General features: G+C 33.7%; 1 protein-coding gene across 1 annotated transcript in view; it reads left to right on the forward strand.

Annotated features, from left to right (window-relative positions):
- The window catches only part of FSTL5 (follistatin like 5), a 287,302-nt gene that overhangs the window by 166,351 nt on the left and 96,198 nt on the right, over positions 1-24,753 (forward strand). Inside the window, exons 8-11 of the mRNA XM_065736047.1 lie at positions 3,808-3,928; positions 10,623-10,784; positions 12,917-13,051; positions 23,268-23,294. Of these exons, the coding sequence (XP_065592119.1) occupies positions 3,808-3,928; positions 10,623-10,784; positions 12,917-13,051; positions 23,268-23,294 (445 nt within the window). The remainder of the gene's footprint in view (positions 1-3,807; positions 3,929-10,622; positions 10,785-12,916; positions 13,052-23,267; positions 23,295-24,753) is intronic.

Consider the following 24,753-nt stretch of genomic DNA (forward strand, 5'->3'; position numbering starts at 1 on the left):
TACTGTGGAAGTCTGAATAGGCCCTCTCTTTCACTGGCATCTTACCTAGTACAGCTTTCTTGTGATAAAAGATTGGACTGATGAACACGGAACATTGTATGAATGGTCTGAGGAAAGGCAAGATGTGTGATGGTGTTTAAAAACAACCAAGATTGACATTAAAACTGCTGCAGGTTTCAACTTTTTGTGTAATATAGCCTTTGCCACGTACTCCAGCTCATGCTAAGTGCTTAGTTCAGATCGATTATTATTCACTGTTTGCTTAAAGGCTCTATGTAAGAATTATTTTTAGTTTTTTCTTAGTGTAGTGTTTGGCAAGCTCTTTTTAAATGAAGCTGCCTTTCTAGCATTTAAGTGGTTCAGTATTTTCATTTCTGCACGTGAGCGGAGCACACCATTGGACGTACATCAATTCCCTTAATTGTGTGTCTTAAGGTCTGTAGTTTTAACTCTTTCGTATAGCAACTCCATTCAAAATCCTTCTAAGCATACCTGTACTGTTTTTGTGCACGAGGTCTGCTCCAAAAGTAATACCCTTTATTTATTTCCATGGAAATAAACTAGAATTGACAGATAGGACGATGGCGCTTTTGGATATATGGTAGATATTGAGCACAATAGTGCTATTTCTCAGCAACAAAACACTATTTTACAACATAATCATCACTGTTAGCTATGCTTTCTTGCCTGCAATGAACAAGAGCCAGCATGCCTTTCCTATGAATATCTGCACTAGCAGAGTAGACTGACTCTTTCAGAGGCACTATTATGACATTGTTTCTGAGAAAAAGTTGCCACGCAGTCTGTCTTTAATTTTGACCCAGACAGGTGGAGGTCTAAATCTGGATGCTGGAGGTCTAAATACTAAATCTGGATGCAGTTCCCTGCTCGTAATCCACTGATTTACATGGATGAGCTAATTGAGCTGCTCCTCATTTCATAGTGTGACAGCTTATGTGGCTGTCTAGAGCAGACTTGACTTTCACCTTTTTGTTGCCACTGCTGAAGTGCACTGCCCACTGCCTCACTGCAGTAATAGAATAATGGATGCTACCATCTTTTAGATGTTACTGTTTCATCATCACGAAATGAAACAGCAGTCCTTACTGCATTCATAAGAATAACAGAAAAATCATGCACCACTATATGTATTATTTGAATCAGAGGTCATATAAAGTAAGAGAAATGTGAATCTTTTTCTAAGGTTTGCTGAATACAAACAAATCCTGTTGAAGTCAACTAATGACCACTGTCCATGTATCACGAAGTCCTATTTAAGGAACAGATAATAAGAGTATTTGTAAGGCAAACTTTGGATGTGCACAAAATTTTCCTCAAAATATGAACTACAGGTTTAATTTGTTCTGAATTGCTGCATGATCACCTTTTTCCATATTGATGGTAGAGTGATGCTGCAGCTTTCTTCCATGTATTACAACTACATAATATGTTATACTATGGTTTTTATTTATATTTTATTTATTCATTAAGTTTTGACTTGATTTACTATTTTCTGTTGGGCTGGTTCTTCAATGAGATGATTTGGGGATTTATGATTAGTCCTTATTTCATCTGTAATATATAACACTGAAAGCACACAGCATTTTTTCTGAAGAAATTCATGTTTTGTTTTCCATCTTGAGCCAGAAGTAAAAGATTAAAATATCTTGGATTAGTTCCTTATTCAGTAGTTCTCAAGTTTCTTCATAGTATTTATTTTCCTCCTGACACCCAATAGCAAATTGAAGAACTGCATTTATCTGCCAACAAAGAAGCTGATTATTTAGAAAGTAGGAATTGTAATATTGATATTAACAAGTAAAGTGTAAATGGAATTTATCTGCTATGCCATTAAATCAATTATTTTTAAGAAGGTTTACAGTTAACCTTCAAAAGCTGATCTATTCTGTGTATCCTTGTAAAAAAAAAAACCAAACATTAAAAGGTTTAAAACAAAATATAAAAGCACACCAAAGCCAACCAAACAACGAGTATACAACATTTAGAAAATATGTAAAATATTTCATATTCTGTGTTCAAGAAAATGCAAGTTCATTTGGGACTCCTAAGCACCAGCAATAGTTATTTTGCCAAGAGCATTGCACTTTCTTTTCTAGAATAATCATGTATGAAAGTCCTCAACTGTCTGTAATATTAAACAAGTTCAAGACATCTTCCACTATATGTTCTTCTCTGGGGAGAAAGCTGACAATGGTCTTTCTAGAACTGATAATGAAGAATGGCAGGCAAATGATCACAGGCTCTCATGCCAAGAATTAATATATAAAAGTAATTTATAATGACCAAAGGAAATAATTATTGTTTTATAAAGAAGAAAACACCTTTAAGTTTCTGTTGTACTAAACACTGAAGTGACTAAGTGAAGATTCAGTGCCAAATGAATGTTTTCTTTCCATGTTCTTTTACTTGTAATTCATGACATACATTATGATTCCTAAATGTCAAGCTCCTCAGCAGAACAGCACTGCAACGGAATCATTGTTAAAATAATTGTTCAACTCTTTTTTTATTTCTGGATGACAAAAATAGTTATGATTTCTCAATTTGATTGGTTAAAATAAATAAATATGATTCTCAATTTGAAGAATCTCATCACTCCTACTCGAGCATTTATGCTTTTCTATTTATCATAAACAAAACTTCTAGCCCTCTTTTTAAGATTATCAAAATATTTTTTTTCATTACGAAGGCCAAATAACCTTTTCCCCCTGTATATATTGCTGTTTATGTTTGAAAGCTCGGGTTCGGTGGTGTTCATCTGTGAGCCTGTATGGACACAGTTTCTGTGGGTGACTCTAACTTGTGAGTTCTTCTATCAAGCATATAAGTATGTCACAGTTCAATCTGAGAACTCTTGTCTGTGCTTCATCGTCGCTATCCGAAAACTGCTTAAAGTATTCTGTTTTCACTGTGCTGAATTGTTTGCTTTCATTAACAAAACAAATAATGAACTCAGTATACTACTAATAAACCAAACACATCTAGTTTGTAGTTCTAAAGCAAAAGTCCTTCCTAAAACTGAGTCGCTTTGAGTGAAGAAGTCACAATGGCATAAGATGAATCCTGTTGAAAACCAGTAACTTTGAGTAAAACAGCCAGGGAGATGTTTTATCAGCGATATCTTTGAAAAAGGAAGAGAGATCGTAATGTAGATGTCAGTTTACTTAGAAAAGATCTATGGTACTCATCCTTTCAGTGCTTAAGACTGGACTTGCAAAATCTTGATGAGCTTAATTTTCTTATAGCTGACTTCTATTTTACAAGCATAAGTAGTTATTGCATATATTTTTACAATGAGTGATATGGAAGCTTGTTTATAGTAAGTAAATGCTACTAAATATTAACATTGCAGATGCTAGATTCTAGTAGACTGTTCATTTAGGATTGTCTTTTAAGATAACAGTCTTTTTAATTGACTTAATTATACTTCCACAGGATATCATTTACCTTCTTAAATTGTGCAGAAGTTTAGGCTTTTTACCTAATCAGATTGAAGCCAAAATAGCTTCTTTTGCAAATAGCTATCATAGCTAAATGAACAAATACATCCTTAGTACTTCTGAATTTAGCTAGCTGTTGTAAAAGAAGTAATATTCTCTTTTACTGACCCAATACAAACCTCTGCCATTTCCAAGACATTAAAATACCAGGATTTCAGATTACTGTCAGCTATCCTGGTTGAATATTTGATTTTCCATCCCAGCATTGTTGCCAAAAAGAAGAGCATAATTACTGTAGAGATAAAGATGTAATTATGATCAACTTGTTTTTAATATTTCCTTGTAGGATTTTGGAGATGATGGGTCCTTGTACATTACTAAGGTTACTACAACTCATATGGGGAATTACACCTGTTATGCTGATGGCTATGATGAACTCTATCAAACTCATATTCTTCAAGTGAATGGTAAGGAAAAAATCACTAATTACGAAGTCATAAGAGATTCAAATTTGGATTTTGTTAAGCAGATCTGCCATTGCTAATTTTAAAAGTCTTTTTAATACACTTCTGACAGAAAAAGAGTTATTTTTCTTTGTTGTTCGATACGTTACCTTGTAAGTCAAACTCATTTAGTACTTCTGTAAGAGTAACATTTATTAAAAAGAGTAAGATAGTGCAGTAGACTTCCTCTGCACAGTGGACTGTTCACATATGAGCATGTTACCAGGAGAAAAATATGTATAGGTTCTCTGAAAGTAATGCCTTTTTTCCCATATGGAAGAAGTCAGTTCTATTCCTCTGCTTCATCCACAATTCCATGTCAGACCCCATTTTGTTACTTCACCACTCTGCTGCCAAATATTGTATGGCAACAACATGTAATGCCATGTTATTGGGAAGGTTGAACCCCCATTGCCATACCACCAACGTCTACACATGATTTTTAAGTCTAGACATCTGAATTTAAAGTGTTGTTGATCTGTTCAGGTTCTAAGAACTGCTTTCCTGTCCTCTGTCAGAAAATCACAGAACAGCTTAGGTTGAAAGCAGAGTACTTGATCTAACCTCATTGCTCAAGTGGGCACCTTCAGTGAGGTTGCTCTGGCTAATGTCAAGACATCCTTTGAGTATCTCAAAGGAGGGAGTCAGCCCATGCTGCAACTTGGACAAAACTGAAGTCAGTAGTGTCAGCTCCTAGCTCTATTTTCCTACATCTCCACCTTTTTCTACTAAATTATATTAAGCAACTGTTCATGCTGATTCCTTAATGTCATTTCTGTCATTGAATTCTTCCAGAAAAACAATTTGAAATATCTGTTGACCCATCTTTTTTTTCTTTTTCCAATTTTAAATTTTATAAATTGTTTTCAACATTTTTAAAATAGACTGCTCTCGCTGAACTACTACACGGCATCAGCATTTTTTCCACTTTTAACATTATGTGCAGCAATTTTCTGTCATCTAAAAAGAGAGGTAAAAATGCTGGCTTGACTAGTGGGAAGACTGAAATACAGTTTACATGCATTTTAATTCCTGCAAATATAACAGGATTCTTAATGAATCAGACATTTTAGAAGGTCGTTAGACAACTCTTCTCTTTTGTATGACCTGTTCTACCCCAATTTATTAATAAGCTTATGTGTCTTTTAGCTCCTCCTATTCTTATCCCAGTGTGCTGGTAATCTTATAAAACTTATAATACTTGTTTTCCATATGTTTCACTTCTTGGCTCAACTGAGTCCTCAGTGAGGCAAAACTCAACTTAAAGAAGTTTTTCTGTAAAGGTAGGATGTTAAGGATCGTGGTATGGGACAGGTAAAGGAGGACAGCTGTAGATATTTCTGGTGACAAAATATCTGTCACCAAATAGTATTTTTCCTTTGGAGAAGGAAAACCCTTTAAGTTCCAAAAACAATCACTCACTGCTGTTTTTTTTTTTTTTACACAATTCATAAAAATTTGAAGTTGTCTAAGCAAATTAACTAATCCATATTTGCTCTGTTCAGCTGTTGAAATGATGCATTTTAATAGCATTTTGAATACTTATTTGGAGGGAGTAAGGGAAAAAGAAAGGAATCCCATAGATCAGTTGCATCATTTGTTGTTAACACTGTGGATACGTAGTATTAAGAACACAAAGATTTAAAGTTTTGGTCGAATGAACAGCTGTTTTATACTTTAGATCTGTACTTCTGAGTAGCAATCTCCCTAAGAATGGACATGGTGGTCAGTACTTGCAGCTGATAATGGCTAATTAATATACTGATACTTCTATTAGCAGGAGAGTTAATAATAAAAGGTTAACGAGATGCTGAGGCTCTGATATCAAAGATCTAATGTGAGCATTCACTGAAAACAATGTAATTAGATTTGAAATTCTTGATTCCATTAGTATAAAAAAATACAGATCTGTAGGGATCCTGTGAAATCTGTATTTTTAGATAAATTAAATTATGTTTTTATTATTTGTAATGAGTAATGCAAACATTGTGTGTATGAATAATGAACATCCTGTGAAGTCTGTAAAAAAAGAGATAATCAGCACTGTAGAAGGCATGTTTTATGGAGTGAAAGTTCAGTGTAATATTTTTTAAAGTCATGCAGTGGGTAAATACAGTAAGCATGTTATAAGTAGTTTTCTAACTCATTTTTCTGCATATTTTATGAAAACTAAAGAGTGAGGCCAACCCATAATGGATGTTCCCATGTCAAAAGCTCATCTGCAGTTTTGAAATCTCTGCTTTAAATTCATGATGCATTTCTGTGTAATTCTATATGCAGAATATAAGTTCCATAGGTATGTCACTGTGGGATTCATTTCTATCATCTATGTGACTGACATTGCTGGCATACTTAAGAGAAGCAGCCAGATGTTGATTGATGGAATACTGAAAAAGTCATTCAACAGAAAGGATTTTCAGAATGCCCTTTCTGAAAACTAAAATGGTTTGGTCTTATTAATTCATGAAACTGCTGAATCTTCAGCTCCACCAAAAGCCAATTTTTTTCTCACAGCCTTTCTTTCATCAAATGGTTACAATAATGAGAGTCTGAGCCTGTCAGTTTGATTTTTTTTCTCCTCTGTATATTTGTGATAATGAAATTCATGCCATCAAGTATTTTTCCTTTAGTGTTGTTGACATCATATATCATAAAGCCCATGAATTTGGAAGTCTGTTTTCAGATGATAGATGGATAAGTGTTGGTCTTAATATCACTCAAGACAAAGAGGAGCTGTCTAATTACGTCTCCCCACACACAAAATATCTAAAATATCCTCTTTGTAATTTGCCCTTAGAAATCTTTCTTTTCTCTAAAAAGAATATCCTGCAAATAGAACAGAAATACAGCAGTGAGTCATCTGTATTTCACAAACATTTGTATAATTTACTTTGTGATTGTTAGCCTCTTTTCTCTTTTCCACTGCAAATTTCATAACGTTTTAAGGTAGATTTTTTCCAAAAAATAGTGAACCCGTTTTACAAAACCCTTGTAAATAACTCAGATTTTCTTGTAATGAAGGTTATTTTAATAAGTAGGGAGCCACCTATCTCTAAAATACCATTTAACATATTAATATATTCAATAGCTTTATGTTAGCATCCAGCTATTTAATGACAAATAAAAAGAGTATACATCAGTTAAGTGAAAAATCATAATTTCTATAATAAAATGTGATATTTTGCTGGTAGCAAAAGACAAGGAAATAAAATGTTATTAGATATTACAAACAAAAAGAAAGTCTGCGTTGAAATTCAAAGCTCTAAAAACATACATATACATAGCAGTCTAGTTTATCTTTCTGTTTATTACTAATGATGATATCTTACTCCCTGAGCTTTCTCAAGGGAAGTTATTTGCAGAAAGGTGACAAGAATTTTTCTCCATTTTAGTGCTAAGACAAAGGCCTACTGGAAAGAACAGCTTTAGCACCTGAAGGTAATGAAAGAGTCTAGATTCTCAGTCAGATATAAATAAGTGATTTATAGTATCTGAGGAATTGCTTATGATCTTTGATTTTCAAAACAAAATACCAGTTCAGTCAGAAAGAAGAGTTGTGATACTGAGCGATAGAGGAATATGGTAAACTAAATATATTATGTTACTTTCTACAACAGATCATTCTCTCTGGGTTCCAGACAACTTGAACAGTCTATTTTCTTTCTCTCTTTCTTTCTTTTTTTCCCTATTATTCCTGGCTGAAATAGTTTTCATTGGTTTTTATAACAATTGTAAGAAGCATTGAATAGTTATATGTCCCTTATATTTGAAGCCAACAGTCTCATGTGTCTTGTTGAACTGAATGCAGGATTCATCCAAATTTGTGTTATTCATGATTCTATTAATGACAGTCATTCAAGGCTTTCCCCTGCCCCCATGTTTTTTATGCTAAGGACTTTTCCCTTATAAAAGAAGCTTCTTTATGCTAAGCTATTAGCAGGAGTGTATGTTTTATAGGCAATATATAACATTAGCTTCTTTCATGAGGTTTTGTGAGCCTAGAAGTTCAGGTTTATTTTTCCAGATGATGAGCAATTCTCAGTGTATGTCCGGTCTTGTAGAATAACAAAGCACATAATTATTAAACCTTAGAGTAAAATGTTGTATTTAACGTGATAAATCTGATTCGGGAAGAAAACAAAAGGAGAAGCAACTACTGGATTTGTGGCAGACTGATTCTTTTCACAAAGAAATGCTGATCTCATATGTTTATAACTTAATTGGTTTTATTTTCATGGTTTGTAGCCATAATTTAAACCCTTTTCACTGAAATATTCTGTACAGGGTATTTGACAAAAGTGTTCTAAATTGCAGCTAACTAATTTCAGGGTGTTCTGAGAGTGGAACTGAAAGGAGAAAATTGCTCTTTTGCCCAAGCTAAACTAATAATTTCCTTTCCCTATTCACAGAAAAAAAAAAATAATACAAAAATCCAAAATTAGATGAAGACTCCTTTTCGCATTCACTCAGAAGAAGTTTGTCAGAATGCAATGGTGAAGTTCCCACAAGTTTTCATATGCAATAGTAATATTCCACTGGCACAAAACAAGCAGTACCTTGCAATAGGTGCATGCTATGCACTGCCTTGCAATCAGTAGTTTGTACTGCTGACGTTGCTTGTAATTCTAAAGTGATGGCAATACCCTCTCTAAGGCTCCTTGCTCATCTTCAGGTAAAATGGAGAAATAGACCACTTGCCTTTGATGCAGTGGAAAATCTGCAACATGGACATAGGTCATCAAAGAGCCTCCTGTCAAGAAATGCTGAAGAGGGCAGAGATCACAATTGGGCCCTTGGAGGAGAGGCAGAATAAGGCTGGGAGATGAGGTGCTGGAAAAGTGAGTCAAGCATACAGTTGTGTGAGATCTCACACAGATCCTACAGGAGAGGAGTGACAGGAACAGTTGGAGGGTAAACGTGCATTGCAAGGTTAGGCTTGAGATGAAATTAGAAATAGATCTGTGCATACCTGCTTCCAGACGCTCAATGGAAATCTTAAATCACTGTTCTAGATGTGCTGCTCATTGCTGGTAGTCTAATCAGTTAGCAGCCATAGCTTTCAAATTTTTAGTTTTCTTCCGTGTTTTTTAATATATTTTTGTACTTGGTCTACTGGAGTTATGTGTAATTTTCCATATGTGTTATTTGAAAAGACCCTCATCTCCAATTGGGTCTAAAATATCCCTGAAACCTTCTGATTTTTATGTCTTAATTGAGATGCCATACAATGTGTATTTCTTGCAGAATGGAAATCTGAGGCATTTCTATGCTCTAATAGGACAGCATGCTGGGACATTTCTTGTAAACAGTTGGATTGCATTTGAAAATATTTAATCTCTTGCCAAAACAGACAGTTAATTTTTGATCTTGTTATCTTCTTTCATTATCAGCTGATATTTCAACCTCTATCCAGCTGTGTTTTACAACACCAGCTAAGTATTCCGCATCTTTAAAACTACATTAAACAAATCTTTGGATGATAGGAAACGTATTTCTTTAACCCTCATTAAAAGTTGTTGCTCTTTTGTTTTGTTTTTTTTTTTTGCTTGTTTTGCAAATAACTTCAAGATCATTTTCTCTGTGTGTAATTAAAGACAATATCACCAGTTATTCGTATAATTTTTCTACACAGCAATACTACTAAATCTTCATGAATTGTTGTTTGCCAATACAAATATATCTACTTTGATGTCATATGCCAATACTGATGCACTATGCAGCAGGTTTTTGTTTTTGTTGTTGGTAAGCATGTATTGCAGCAAGTTTCCAAACTAAATTTGCAGTTATCTAGTTACTGTATAAAGCACGTAAAATATGAATTTAATTCATCCCCAGAATGGCTACATGTACTTTTCTATACGTGGTTAATAATTTCTCATTTTGCTGATCTGCCTAATAAGCAATGCAATACCAAGTAATCTATATGATGTAGTATATTTACTTACTCTTTCCATGTGGAAATTTCAAATAAACAATCTTTCATTCTAGGACTGTTGTATTAAATAAAGTAAAAAGAAAAACAAGAAGTTCCTGCAGTCCTGTAGCATATATCTCTACATTTTATTAAGCAAGCCAGAATTTTTTTCTGATAGCATCAAAGTTTCCAGTGTTAACATTACTATATAGACTTGGAATTTTCACATGAATTCTGAATGTTGTAATTAAGTATAAATTGAATGTAATGTTAGCTATCATGAACACAGTTACTTGTGTTTTATGGGTGAGATAGGCCACTGTTAGGTGTTTTAAAGAGAGTATACAGGTAGAGTTTGAAGTGTTAAATAAATGGTTTGTGAAATAAGAAAATTATCATCTCTGTACCGTATCACAGCTTACTGGCTCTAAATTATTCGTATTTTCTGAAGAAATTTATGGAAAAAAAATCTCATTACTCAACTCACAAACTGCTGAATTAGAATGCAGGCTTTTCTCCGACAGTGAGTGAAAAGGGATTTTTCTCAGAACGTTTTCTGCTTCATAAATTTACTGTGACAGAGTTCAGCGTTGAATGCGGGTGAATATGTGACTAATATCACATCTGTATTTTGCACTGTCGTTGTATATAGCTGCAGGAGTCTTTAGAATTGCTTGTAATCATTTTTTTTTTAATGAAGTTAATACCTTTCTCCTCTAAATTATCATTGTTTTCTATCTTCAGTTCCACCGGTCATCCGAGTCTACCCAGAGAGTCAGGCAAGGGAGCCAGGAGTGACTGCTAGCCTTCGGTGCCATGCTGAAGGTATTCCTAACCCACAACTTGGCTGGCTGAAGAATGGAATTGATATCACCCCTAAGTTATCTAAACAGCTAACTCTTCAAGGTACAAGGCGTATTTGTTGTTTTCTACAGACTGCAAAAGCTTTACAAGGGCGTCGTTTCCCTGCTAGCTATTCTTATTACCTACTTTTAAACGAGGGTTGAAGCCTAAGCTAAAACATTTTAGGTGGTATCTTGAAATTTCTCCCTAAGGCATGCATGTACTCTGCTTTTTCTTCATCAAAATAAGAGATTTACATAGGAACAGAATTACCAACAAGTTCCAATAGGTTTTCTGAGTTAAGAGACATACAGCTTCTGAGTACAACAAACAGCCCCAAACCGACTTCTAATTACAATGTTAGAGTTTGTCACTGCAAGTATATTAATACCACTCCGTGTGTATTCAAAATTTATATTTAAAATAGGAAGCAATGTTTCTGTGAATGTTATATTCACAAAAAATGTATTTTATTCATAACTATGCATTGATGGTAATCTAATTATTATTCATGAGCCCAGATTTAAATTCATTTTGGAGCCTGGACTAAAGTTTACATTTACTGTGGCTCAGTTGGAAATAAAAGTCTTCTTGATTGGTAAAAAATCTCAGGGAGACTTAGGGAACAAATGGCTAAAAGAACAGCAGAAATAATGTAATTGATATGCTCTTATATGAGGGGCCTCAGTAGACCCCAAAGGTCATCTAAAGACAACATTAAAAATAATTAAAAAAAAAAAACAACTAAACAACTAAAAATCCTGCACAACTGAATGGAAATTAACTTTTAAACAATTGTTAAGGTCATCTTTTAGGGCCTGGAGATTTCAGTGAAAACGTTCAGAATGGCATTCATCTGTAGTCCTTCTGGTGAAGCCTGATCAGCCATGGGAGAAAAAATCTTGTGCTCTCAGGACAGAAATGAGGCTGCAGTGTGATAGAGTGGGATAAATAGATGGCAACTGCTTCTGTAGGGTCTTACCTTCTCTATAGGTGATGGAGGCTTCTGTGCTTTCACAGCACTCTGTCCTGAGTACATGTGAATAGTTTTCCTTAACTGTGAGTAGGAAGTGCTGGTCTCTTCCTGATGGTCTCATCTATCATAGCAGCATGCTGTTGATTTCTCCTTTAGGGATTTGAGTGAAAAAGTTTTTTTGTTTTTGTTTCTTCTTTCTCTCTGTATTACATATTCAGGATGAATTTAATTAGAATGTTTCTTCTGTAAACAAACAAACAAACAAAAAAAAAAAAAACACAAAAAAGCCAAAACAAACAAACAAACAAAACAACAAAAACCCCAACAAGACACAATTTAATTTGATTTTTCTGAATGTATTCATTTAAAATGAGGTTCTGTAGATTCTTTGAGCTTTTTGTACCCCAGAGTCAAACTGTCTATTCATTACATAGCATATTACCCAGAGATCCAAGGGGAGACTTGTACCATGACCTAGTGTCCCACCCAGTCCACATTACAGGATTTCTAGTAAGTTGTTTTTGAAGTCTTAGAGCTGAAAAAATATTCTATACTTACAAGGCAGAGTCATTCACATCATTATTCACATGACAATATTTAAGAAAAGCTTTGTTTATATTCCTATTCAAGCTGGTGTTCAGAGTCATTTGTGTGCCCATTTGTGTTTACTTCATCCAAGATTTGTTTGAAAATACTCCTGGATTTATTTCAGAGGGTGGTTTCCCATAGATTCCTATGCTGATGTAGGTATGAAATCAGAAGTACGTGTTCTGTTCTGTTTTGCTTCTTTCACAGGAAAGCCAACATAGGGGCTCCTGTTTGATAGAAAAAATTCTATATTATTTATATTGAAAATTTAGTCCATTATTTTCTGTAGAAACCTGCACTATTGTTTGTAAAGCTTGTAATAGTGTGTTAAATGACCAACTGCAACCTAACGAAAACATAACTGATTTTAAATGCAATCATAGTCATTTAAATCTATATAAAGTATCAGATACTTAACTCCAAACTTTAAAATCAACTGAGGTATTGCAGTTATTTATCACATTAATAACAGTTCACTACCCAGTTGAATACCTTTTGATTAGTTTGACACGTCTCCAAGTTATGAAGTCATGAAAACAGTTTAATTAGCATGAGCAGAGAAGGCCTTCTGAATGTTTAAGCTGAAAGCATTTTCTCATGCCTGTATGTGGAATTTTTCCTCTCCTTTCAGCAAATGGCAGTGAGGTACACATTAGTAACGTGCGTTATGAAGATACAGGAGCATATACTTGTATTGCAAAGAATGAAGCAGGAGTGGATGAAGACATTTCTTCTCTTTTTGTGGAAGATTCTGCTCGAAAGACCCGTAAGTACTGTGGGAAGTATAGGAAAACATGCAGCCCTCACTTAACCATGAAATTAGTATTAATAAATATATAAGTAATACCTAAAATGCAGAGTGTGACACTGGAGTTTGAAGCTCATTTGGAAATGAAATTAAACCTCTAAATCCTTTTTTGAATTGACTTTTTTTTTTTAATTGCTGTTAAAAATTTGAGTGGTTTCTTCTTGATACATTTGCATATGGAGGAAATGAGGAAATAAGGAAAAGTATATCATATATATTAGTATATATAGTACTATATATTATATAGCATATAATATATAAGTAAGGAAAAGTGGTAGTTCTGAAGTCTTCCTTTTCTGAAGATAAGGAAGACTTCTCTTTTTTTTTTTTCAAGACTTCCCTTCACTTTTCTGAAGTGAAAACCTCCCATGGAGGGAGATTTTATAGCTACAGTGCTAGTATCTTTCATTAGCTGATTTCAGTAATGCTAATTATAGCTGTTGTTTCAAAATTCTTAACAGTTGTTTTTAAGTGTCACAAAAATGACTGCTCAGACAGCTTTGAGAAGACAGCTGAGCATAAATAAGTTGTTGTATCATGTTAAATTTCAAATACTCTGGTGATCTGAAGTGGCTTGGTCACCTTCGTTGGCCTTTTGCAATCTGTGAGATAAATTATGAATGTTGCCAAATTACAAAACCTTGACAAATGAGAATTTGTTTATGGTTGCATACGACTTGTTTGACCTTAGCAATGAAACATTTATATTCAGCTGTCCAAGTTCCAAGTGTTGTAGTTGTCTAAAGTGTTGTGTTCCCTAAAGGCCTGATCTGAGATAATTATGCAAAATACTGTTTTCAGGAATTGTAATATGATGCAATAATTTCAGATCAACTGCCTTTACATGATTTGTTAAATAACATACCATTCAATGAGCACTGCAGGCAAGACATGCTCTAAAATCCCCTAGCAGTAAATTGGAAGCTGTTGTGATGAAGTACAAGGGCTTTATTATTAACACTTTTCTCTGTTATTATATAGACAGTGATTTATGGAGAAAAGTAGGTATTATTAAAGAAGAGAATTACATAGGTAAAACCACTTGGATGGGACTTTGGGCTTCTCATCCCTCAATTTTACTTTTATCCTCCTTTAAGGAATATAGCAGACATTTATTTTTGTAATCAAGTTTAATCGAGTTTCATTTATTTATTTATTTATTTATTTATTTATGCTGTTACTTCCTGGATAGTGCTTATTTGTTTGTGTTTTCCCTCACTGGAAACCTTATAGTAGAATATTGCTTTGGAACAGAAGCAGAACAGATTCTCACTAACTTAACAGTTAATCTGAGGTTCTCTATTTCTTAAATTTGATACAAGGTAAAGCTCATAGCAAAATGAAAGCACTTCAGAAGTTTGATGCCATTGACTGTTGATAGAATTTTCACAGTGGTGTTTTAAAATATGAGCTATCATTACACTGCATTGAATATGACATTAATTTTGTATGTAACATTATGAACTTAACAGTGTAGCTCAGTTTTTACCAGTATATACCTGTTTATTTCCTAGATAGTTAATAGTAAGAGGAAGTCTTTGTTTTTGAACATTCCTTTGGGGATGGATAAATCTTGCTGGTGTAAAAGAAAATCTTATCTGTGCCAGTATCTCTGTTTAAGTTAAAGCCAGTGTCGTTGCAGATAAATACTGTTAAATGATAAACAAATACCTTTGTTCATCTGTATGCCTGAAAATGATTTCAGATTGTTAGGATTTCAAGTTTGTAGCATTAATTACATATACATTTAATGCATGTGTGTATCTTACATATTCCAGAGAAAGCATAAGCCACACCTTTACTGTACTGTGGATGATAGTAGCAAAATGAAAATATATAATGCCATCAAAAGAAGGATTATATGTAGAAACAGTATATATTGTAAAATGATTTAGAATAGATCTTTCTAGTTGTTCTCGTGCCATTCTTGCCATCTCTAGAAGTAATTAGTCGATTTCCCTTGTCTAAGTGTGTAAATGCCATTAAAATGTAATTAAACTCTGAGTAGTTGTTTTTTGTCAGGCTTTGAGGTACTCTTTTTCTGTATAAAACCTGAAGGGCCTGTGTGTGTCTGAAAACCTGTTTTTTTCAATGATACCCATCAGTGCAGAGCCTGTTACGAAGAGTCTGATTCTGTTGTTTTGCAAACATCTCCAGGTCTTGGATGGCTGCTGTTAGGTTCCATTAAGCCTTCTCCTTTCAGAGCTGAACAAGTTTATTTCTCTCATTATCCTTCTTCCGAGTGTGTATGTGATCTTAGCTCTCCTTTCCTCTTCCCTGAGAAATGTTAGGATTTTGTAATCTCTCCTGAAGAAGTTATTTTAACCCCTGTAAACTTGCCCTTAAGCTGAAAGCAAATGTTTCATGAAAATGCTTTACTATAGCTAGAAAGTTTATTCTCATTACTGCGTTTTATAAAAATGTAAAACAATCCATCAGCTTTTACCACTAGATATTCATATTTTTATATTTGCAAATTGGTTTCATAAAGAGAATAATTACTTCTATTTTTTCTGATGTCTTCTTTATTGATTCTTTAAACTGCTTTTCACAATGTGCATTTTACTGTAGCATGAACTCTATAGTCAACAAGAACAGTACAGTGCACATCATAAATTGGTCTGACATCGCATTCTTACAACAGAAGCATATCAAAATGTACTAAATACATGATCTATACTGTTCTAATTCTCTACAGACTGGAAATTATTTTCATTTTTTGAATTCCATTTCAACTCAAATCTGCAGTAAATGCCACTAAGAGTGATCTAATTGACCTGGATGATAGCTGGATGACCACTGATGGGTCTGGTAAAAACGTTGTGTCATCAAACTGGTCTAAATCTCACCAAAGACAACAGTCTCCTTTGTTGTCAATCTCCTGTAAAATCACCCAAGTGAAAGGTGTCTCTGTTATAATCACGTTTGTTAGACAAATAACAGTTTTAAATCTGCTTTTAGTTTCATTGTTCTAGTTTCTTTCCGCTGTAATTCAAATTTTCAGTAGAGATATTTCACGGATTCATAACAGAGTCATTTTTATCCAACTAATCTGTCTTTTCCATTTAACAAGACATTAAATTTCAAGTTGTTACTACTAAATTAAAAATTAACCCTTCGTTCCCCTGAAGTGTGTCCTCCCAGAAGTGCAATTAGACCTGAGGTAAATATGCAGAGTTGGGGAGCCTCCTGTTTCTCTTGGTAATTTGCTCCACTAACCAGTCAGTTTTACTACTGCAGAATTCTGTTCAATTTCCCTTTTGAATTCAGTTCTTCCTTTCATTTCTTTTTTTTTTGTCCCAATAGATTAATGATTGTTTTAAGTATTCTTACTCTGTGATTGTACCATCATTAAAGTTTCTCTCACACCCGAAGTAGAAGTTTCTCATGATAAAAAAAAAAAAGTTATCATAGGACTTGGAGTGTCTTTTAACCTCAGAGATTTCAATTGGTTTTGGTAAGATTTTCTTAAAAGTAGGAAAAGGCCGTTTGTGAAACCAGCTGGATTATTTATCAATTTAAAGTTGTAGATGAAGAAATCTGTATTTTGTAATGTTTGGATTCTACCTCTTCTGTCACTTTTTTTCTTAGTACCATCAGCAGAAGTTTATGTTTATATAGTGGTGTATTTTACAAAGTAATTCAAGCTACTTTGTGCAACATTTTTTTTTTTTCAATAATGAGCAATGCACACACTTACTGGAAAATGATTTTTGTTTGCAGGTCATGGATGAGAATCGTTAAGATAAGACTTACTATTGCTCTGGACACATTCCAGCAATTTCTTCTCTAACATTTTCTGATATTTTAACACTAAAATCTACTTTTTCAGATCAATCACTTTGCCAGTTTTTAATCCAGCCAATGTATACATTACTACCATTGTATTACTCTAGTAGATAATCAGAAAATACTGTAGTAACAAAAAAGATGTTTAGCAGGATTCTGATTTACAGCTGTGTGAACTTTTATCTTAACTAAAATTGTAATCGCATCAAAGAATATAATTGTATTTGTTTGACAAGACCTGGTTTCCATTAGAACATAGTAGCCAGCCTGTAATTATATTCTCATCCTTTAATTTCTGACTGAATTGAATTCTGTGGGAGTGTTGTCTATTCCTTTGTCTGGGACATATACTCCAGTCTAACTAGGCTGCAGATACCTGAACCACAATGTTTCAGAGAGCTAGCAGGAATGGAAGGGGAACAATACAGGCACAAGAGTAGTGCTCCACTTGAACTTTATAGTATACTTAAAAAATTTGTTCAAAACAGCAAGCAGCAGGCCCAACACCTCCTGAAAACTAATTTAGAAATTATTTTATGCCTGTTCTTTCACACTGTTTACCTTGAGTATATGTGACTTAACCTCTCTTGTTGCTCTGTAAAATATTTAGCCAACCTTCTGTTTTCAATTACCATCCTGCTTCTGTGCAAATACATGACAAAAACATTTATGGAATAATATTGCCAAGAGGATACTAAAAAAAATCTGGTTCATAACAGTACAATTGAAACCTGAGTAGCTCTGGAATCAGGATTATTTTCTCCTACCTCTAGCAGTCATTTGTGAAAATTACCCAGGGCCTTTGCTGCTGCATTGGTGCAAAGGAATACCAAACTACCAGAACAATTTCTGCTAGTAAAATTAGAAGTTAATTGTAACTAAGACTGCTTTCTTATTATCATTATTTAAACACTATTTCTTTCATTTGGTAAGTGGGATTTTTATTCTAATACTCACCATCTCTGCATTAACTGATAGAGGTGGCTTTTCATTTTCTAGCTTGCAGTGTATGCAAGTGCACTTTAAAGAACCCTCAGCTCTTTTATCAACTGGCATCTTTCTTCACCATACGAATGAATTCAGCAGTTGGATCTACCCAGTTCCTTGAAGCCACAAGGAAAATCAAAGTTTTCAACTTGCTCTTGCTTGAAACACTCTGGGAATGCTGAAGAATGAATATACAGAACATAGTTTGACAGTCTAACTTTGTACTATACTGAAGAAGGTGGACTGGGAAGTATGTTACTGCCTTTTTTGGTTGATAAAGGATACAGATTGCAATAATAACCACGTAGAGAGGAGGAAGAAATGGCAGTGATGGCAGGTTCCATCTGTTGGGGTTATTCTGTTAATTTGTTTTCATATTAAGGCTACATTTAGGCAGTGTTAGGACCATTACGATGTATTTCACATTTTATTCTAAGTAACATTGGCTGAATAGAGAAGATAATGTATGGCTACAGAGTATAAACATACGTACCATTTCCTGAGCTTGGAAAAGGGAGAAAAAATATCCTTACATGGGATTAATTCAAATTAGTTGCATTACTGGAGTAGAGTACATCAATTTAACCTAGAGTTTTAAATAAATAATGATAATAAAAACAGTACAGGAAAAATAAATAAATAACATGGATCATTGATGAGAAGGGAATGTTTCCAAGAGTGATTTTCAGGCACATAAAATTCTTATCTTCTATCCTTGTAAAATATTTTTAACTGGAGTAACTTTGAAAATCCATTTATTTATTTTCTTTTACCCTGACTTTGACAGGTACGTTAGTTTGGCTTAGAGTTCTTCTCCATTTTATTTTAGCATAATCCTATCAAACTAGAACTGTAGATCATGAAAATATCCTATTCCCTTTACAGCCAAAACATTTTGTACATCGTTGTTTTTTACTTTGTTAGTTGGACTATTTGCATTTATCCTGATGTCTTCCAAAATCTTGTTTTCCAAAATACAGTTTAGCCTGCTCCTTAAGATTTATAGTAAATTTTACTGAGGCAAATTCATGCACCTTGAGGTAGCTGTCGTAATGGAAACTTGTCAAGTAATGTTGTTAAGGCGTTTTTCAGTAATTTGATATGACTTGATGATACTTTAATATTTATGAAGTTTCACTCTTGGTCATCAATCACAGGTTCTTGTATTATTCAGTTAGACCACTATGTCATTGTCCCCCCTAAATTGCAAAGCAAGTTCTGCAATTGTTTTCACCAAGTCACGCAGAGCAGAGTAAAAATTATTTGTCTCATGCACTGTCTCTTGGGGCTGTATTTACAAAGTAATATGTTTTTGCCATGCTGTTAAGTAGATCTGCTTTTATCACAGTGCCTTTTTAAGTAATGTCATTGTCCTAACACCTAGCAAGAGTTTATGTGATCTGAATGCTATTGTCTTATTGTTTTATGACCACCATAAGCAACTAGGCACCTCCACTTTCTGGAACTCAGGGTGAGACTGAAAGCCTTTTGACTGTGATTTGTGGCCTAAATTCTCTCTGAAAGGTTTTATGCAACTTTAATAGAATTTTCCTGTCATATCTTAAACTGAATGATACCTATTTACCTAATTTCCTCAGAGATTATTTATGCTGGCATTTTATTTTATCACAGTGCTGAACAAGTTTCTACTTGTTGAACACATCATAGGCAAAGACTTTATTTCAAGCTTGCAAGTATGGGGCAGAAATTCAGCTCATGAGCCATTTTTCTTTCTTTTAATGTAGTGTGTATTGATGTAATATGCTATCAGAATGGAATTATTTTACAAATTAAATAAGAGAAAAATTTACATTGAAGGTAAGATTTTGAAGGTATCATACCAATCCATATGATCTTATTTATTGAAATATTTGAATATTTATTATCTTATAAGTGTGTGTGTTAAAATAGAGAAGTATGAGTGAGTAAATATATTCGTCCTGTATGGTTACCCATTCTAAAACTGCATATATTAAAAGAGCTGAATGTCAAAAAGTTCATCTGAGACTGAAGTTCATATTTGACCAAAAGTAAAGTTGTCTGTCTTTGACTTTGAACTGACAAATAATAGTTTAATATCGATAAAGATGTTTGGTTACTATATTTGCCCAACCTGAATTGAAATTGAAATGCTTGTTCCACGAGAGCAGAATATAATTTCAACAGAATTTGTTATATTAATAATAGTTGATGCAATCAGTAGATAACTTTGAAAAAATGTGTTAATTTACATTTCACATTTTTGTGTTGTAAACCCATCAAATCTGAATTTGTCATCAAATAAGAACAAAAACAGATAATTATTAAATATTTTCATTCTGCTTGACAGTGGATGCTGAAAAAAAGGTGGATCACCTTAACCTCATCTTCAGTTTTAGCACTATTATTTCAATAACTAACATAGTAATAAATCTGTGTGGTTCAGCAGCCAGACACTAACGATGCAGCAGTGGCTTTACTATGTTGTATGTTGTCTGAATATGTTTCTTTTAGTAAATTAGGGTAATAGAGCACAAGAGAAGATGGCAGTGTTCTGTCTTAAGCTGAGAAAGCTTTACAAGGATCTCTAAATTTTTGAAGTTGATAAGTATGTGTGGAAAATGAATATAGGATGTGGCTGAAGATGCTGATTTTTGTTTAACTGAAAAGAAAGGAAAATGATATGTTCCTTAACATAGTTTGCATCTACAGGGCTTGTGCCTGGACCACCACTGTAGCCTTTATTTCGAGGCTGGAGATCTTTCTTGTATACAAGTAATAGGTACAGTTTAAAAACCAAGTAAGGTTTCCTGACGTTTATTAGGTAAAGTGATAGTAGTCATTTGTAATCTTATATTGTTCTCTTAAATAATGTCTCATTTTTCTTTCACCTTATTTGTTTATTTTAAAATGAATAAACCAGTCTTTTTAAGCACCATTTGATCCCCTTTAATTGTTGTTTTCTTGCATCGTCTAGCTCAAAACCTCATATGTATAATTTTGCTTTAACACAAATGAATGTATTCTGTACTTCAGATCTTAAATCAATTGATTTGATCTCGTGTTGTTCCTCAGAGTTAAATAGTTGCAATTATGTTTTATTTTCTTTCCCATTTCACTTCTGGAAAAAAAAAAAAAAGACTGATAAAAAGTAGGTGTTAATGGCTAAATTTACAGGACATCAAATGATATGAATTGCAAAATTCTTTCTTTCCTCACATTGTAAAGAGAAAACTAATTTCAAAGAAAATCCTCCTGCTTTCCCAGGGGTAATTAATTTGCTTTATTTCAGAAAATGGATATTATATATATTTTTATATAAGAAAAAGGAAATGAAACTGTCATCTGAATATAGAGACAGTGGCATATAGGAAATAAGATTGGAGGTTCCAAAACACATTTGGAACTTAATATGTTGAATAATGTAAATCTGATAGATGTACTAGTGTTTGTTAGCAAGTTAGTCACTAAAGTTTCCTTTGGAGAAGCTGGTTTTGTAGAGGATGCATACACAGCTTGCATAGTCAATACTTGGTTCAAAGCTATGATCTTTTGAAAGTTACAGCCTGAAATCAGAAGAGCCGGTATAAAAGCAAGTGATAGAGAAATAAATGTCAACTACGTCGTCCCATTTTGACTCTAGCAGCAATTCAGCCAACAGAAACTCTACTTCATGATGTAAAGGGGTACTACTCAGCCTGAATAGGAGAGAAGATGGCATGCTGCATTAATACTGGCTTTTTCTAGTTTATTGGGTCCTAGTGACTCAAGGCAAGAATGATGTTTGAAGATAGCGTATGCCTAGCACCAATATGCCAGGTAATTAAGCTGTTTTAAGGGTAATAAACAGAGCACAGACTAAGTGTTCTGAATGTTCTGTGATGGAAAATTCTATTTTAGCCCTTCTTCGCTTCATTGCTACTTTGTACTTGTATAGGGATCTCTCATTGGTATACCTCAGTGCACTAAGGTTAAAAAGTAATCACCACCTTAACTATATTAAAGGATAGCTGAGTGACACAGTTTAAATACTGTGTCTAAGGTCACATAATGAAGTAGCTCTGTTGAGAGGACTAATGAAACAAAATCAGCCATCAATTGAAAAATAGAAGAGGAGAGGGAGAGGGAAATAAATAAATAAAGCCTATTGGCTATTACTTAAGACTTTGAATCATGAGCTGTTAAGAAAGTAGACTGACAGGCTGATGCTTTCTCCAGGGGCCTCTCTGTACAATTTATGATCTTTCTATTCTGGCAGAGTGTGAGAATGAGAGAAACACTGCACTGCACAGGGTAGAAAGCTTATTAAGGGTGCAGTCCTGACTTCAGCGGTGCCCAGTACAAAATGCCTGGGAAAAATCATAGTATTTGGAGCTTGACAGAAATAATCATGGTTCTTGTTTGTATTCTCAGGTTTAAGCAACCAATGTTGTTTCTAATAATGTCTCTTCCAGCATTTTCTTTTTTCTTTCAGTGCACATTAATTATTTTTTGACGTTGTGTTTCAGTGAACATCCCAATTCCATTGCCTATTAAGTGATGTGTTCTCAGTGTACTTCTTCCCTTTAAAATTTTACTTACTTCTTAAGACTATTGTATTATAAAACAGTTTGTGGGGTTGTTTTTTTTGTGTCATTTTAAACAATATGCTCCATAGCATGCTGATCTATTAGTACCTAAATTTTTCACAATTTAGTCCTTTATTCTCCTCAGGCAGGAAAAGCTACAGAGTAGTAAGTTAGCATAATTAGATTTCATTGGTCTCAAAGGCCTGCAATCTGAGCACTGTAAACAAGATGATCAAAGACAACTTACATTTTCACAGACACTAAATATTAAACACATAGTTGCCATGCCAGCTTGTGTTTTCCCCCCTCTCCCCCCCCCCTCATCGTGGTCTTTTGAAGATAAAAGTCAAATATCATGCACCATGCCATCCTCAGTGGCATAGATATTGCTACAGCAATACAGAGGAATACCTTGTATGCATTTTGGTTTTGCACGTTTCTCTCATAACTATGTTCTGAGTTGTGCTTAAAGGAAATGATGAAAATTATGTCACCTCTAATTAACGTGCATAATACATATATATGCAAATTTAATGGTTGTTTTTTTTTTTTTTTTCTAATCAATCACAAAACACAAAACTGAAGGCTAATTGAGTTAATTTGGGTGGCAGAGGGGAGGATTTGGAGGGATGAGATTTGTTTTAACCTCAATCATTTTTTTGGTTTTTACTTCATTGCTAGACAGAAAGAAATATTTTATCTTGTTAATCCACTATTTCCATTGCAGAGTTGAGTGAATCAGAGATTATAGCATGCTAATTATTTCAGAAGTGATATAATATCATTTTGAGTTGTTATTTTGTTCTTGTTCATTTGTGTTTTCTGCTCTTTGTTTCTCTTTCATGCTGCAGTTGCAAATATACTGTGGAGAGAGCAAGGTATTAATATAACATTTTCATATTTTTCTGTATTGTGAACATCATCTAATGTTCTTTGTGTATTTGTTGTTGTTGGTAGACTACAGTTACAGTCATTACCTTCTTTGCTAAGTAATATTTGAGGAGGTATCATTAAAAAAAATGTGCTGGAAAACATTTCTTTGCATGTATGTGTACCTTTGTGAGTTTCCTCTCCATTTGTTCAGGGATGAGAAAATAAACTAAAGATTTTAGACACTTGCTTAAAGAGTGATAACCAAAAAAATCAGATTTGAGAAGTAGGCTTTTGTTTGTCATCATGATAAATATTCCAACACATCTGAATATATATTGTTGAGCTTGATCTTCTTGTCCAAATCATGCTTATTTCTTCCAGTCATAATTTTAAACATTTTAGCTAAATTCAAGGCTCCTGCTGATTCTTAATGAGACATGTTTTTCTTTATGTATATACTCAGGAAGGATTTTAAAGTATTTAAGTGGAGAATGAAGGTTTGTTTTGTGACAGATCAAAGGATACATATAAATACATAGATAGTATCAAGTGTCAATAGCATAGAAAGGATGGAAAACAAAAATGTCTATTAATTTATATATATGAAATCTTGTTGTGATGTGTATTGTGAAAAGTTTGTCACCGTGGAAAAATATAAAAATGTAAGTGTTGTCATGAACTGTCATGTCTTTTCTCTAAGCATCCAGATCTTGATATGAAGTCTCAATTCAGGAATTCATGTATTTCAGGAATAGGAAATGTTTCAAGTATTTTCACTGGAATACTGGTAATACTGGAAGTGGCCTAGGCTTTGCTACGAATTACTGCTAAAAATGTTATTTCTAGGTGTTTCTAAAATACATATTTTAAATTAAAGATTCCAAATACTGATATTTCTTTTGCATAATTACATATTGAACTTTGTCATTTATCAATGTGTTTACAAAGGTTTTTTTAATATACATTACTGTTTTAGCAGTTCCTCAGACAGTTGCCTGAATACAGTGGAGCTCAGCTATGACCTTCTTATTCTGTTGGCCTTGCAGTGCAAATAACATGTTCAGTTTCAAACAGTTCCACTGTTAAACAACCAGATGCAATTATCATTTCAAATTTTTCAAGTTTTTGTGTGTGGGACTCTCTGTGCTTATTTGGAAGGTGTTCATCAATGAGTTCTCTTGAACAGAACAGGAAAGGGTGTGTATTAGAAAATCTGAAAGGAACTCGAAGATGCATTAGAATGTAATACAATCATACACAAACGTTATTATATCAGTATATTAACATGTACAAACAAATCCAAAGCTAGTATATATTTCTTTTCCAAAACAGTGTTAGCCAGTTTTAGATGTAGACTCAAATTTGTCTAATTGTAGGAAATACACGTTAATTTATTGTTACTTCTGGCACAGAAACTATATTATAAAAGTGCTTGGCTTTGTTGGGCTGAGAGGGCTATAATAT

Source organism: Cyrtonyx montezumae, unplaced genomic scaffold, assembly GCF_038088225.1.
Source record: "Cyrtonyx montezumae isolate F1298 unplaced genomic scaffold, pur_monq_1.0 scaffold_2, whole genome shotgun sequence".
NCBI lineage: Eukaryota > Metazoa > Chordata > Aves > Galliformes > Odontophoridae > Cyrtonyx > Cyrtonyx montezumae.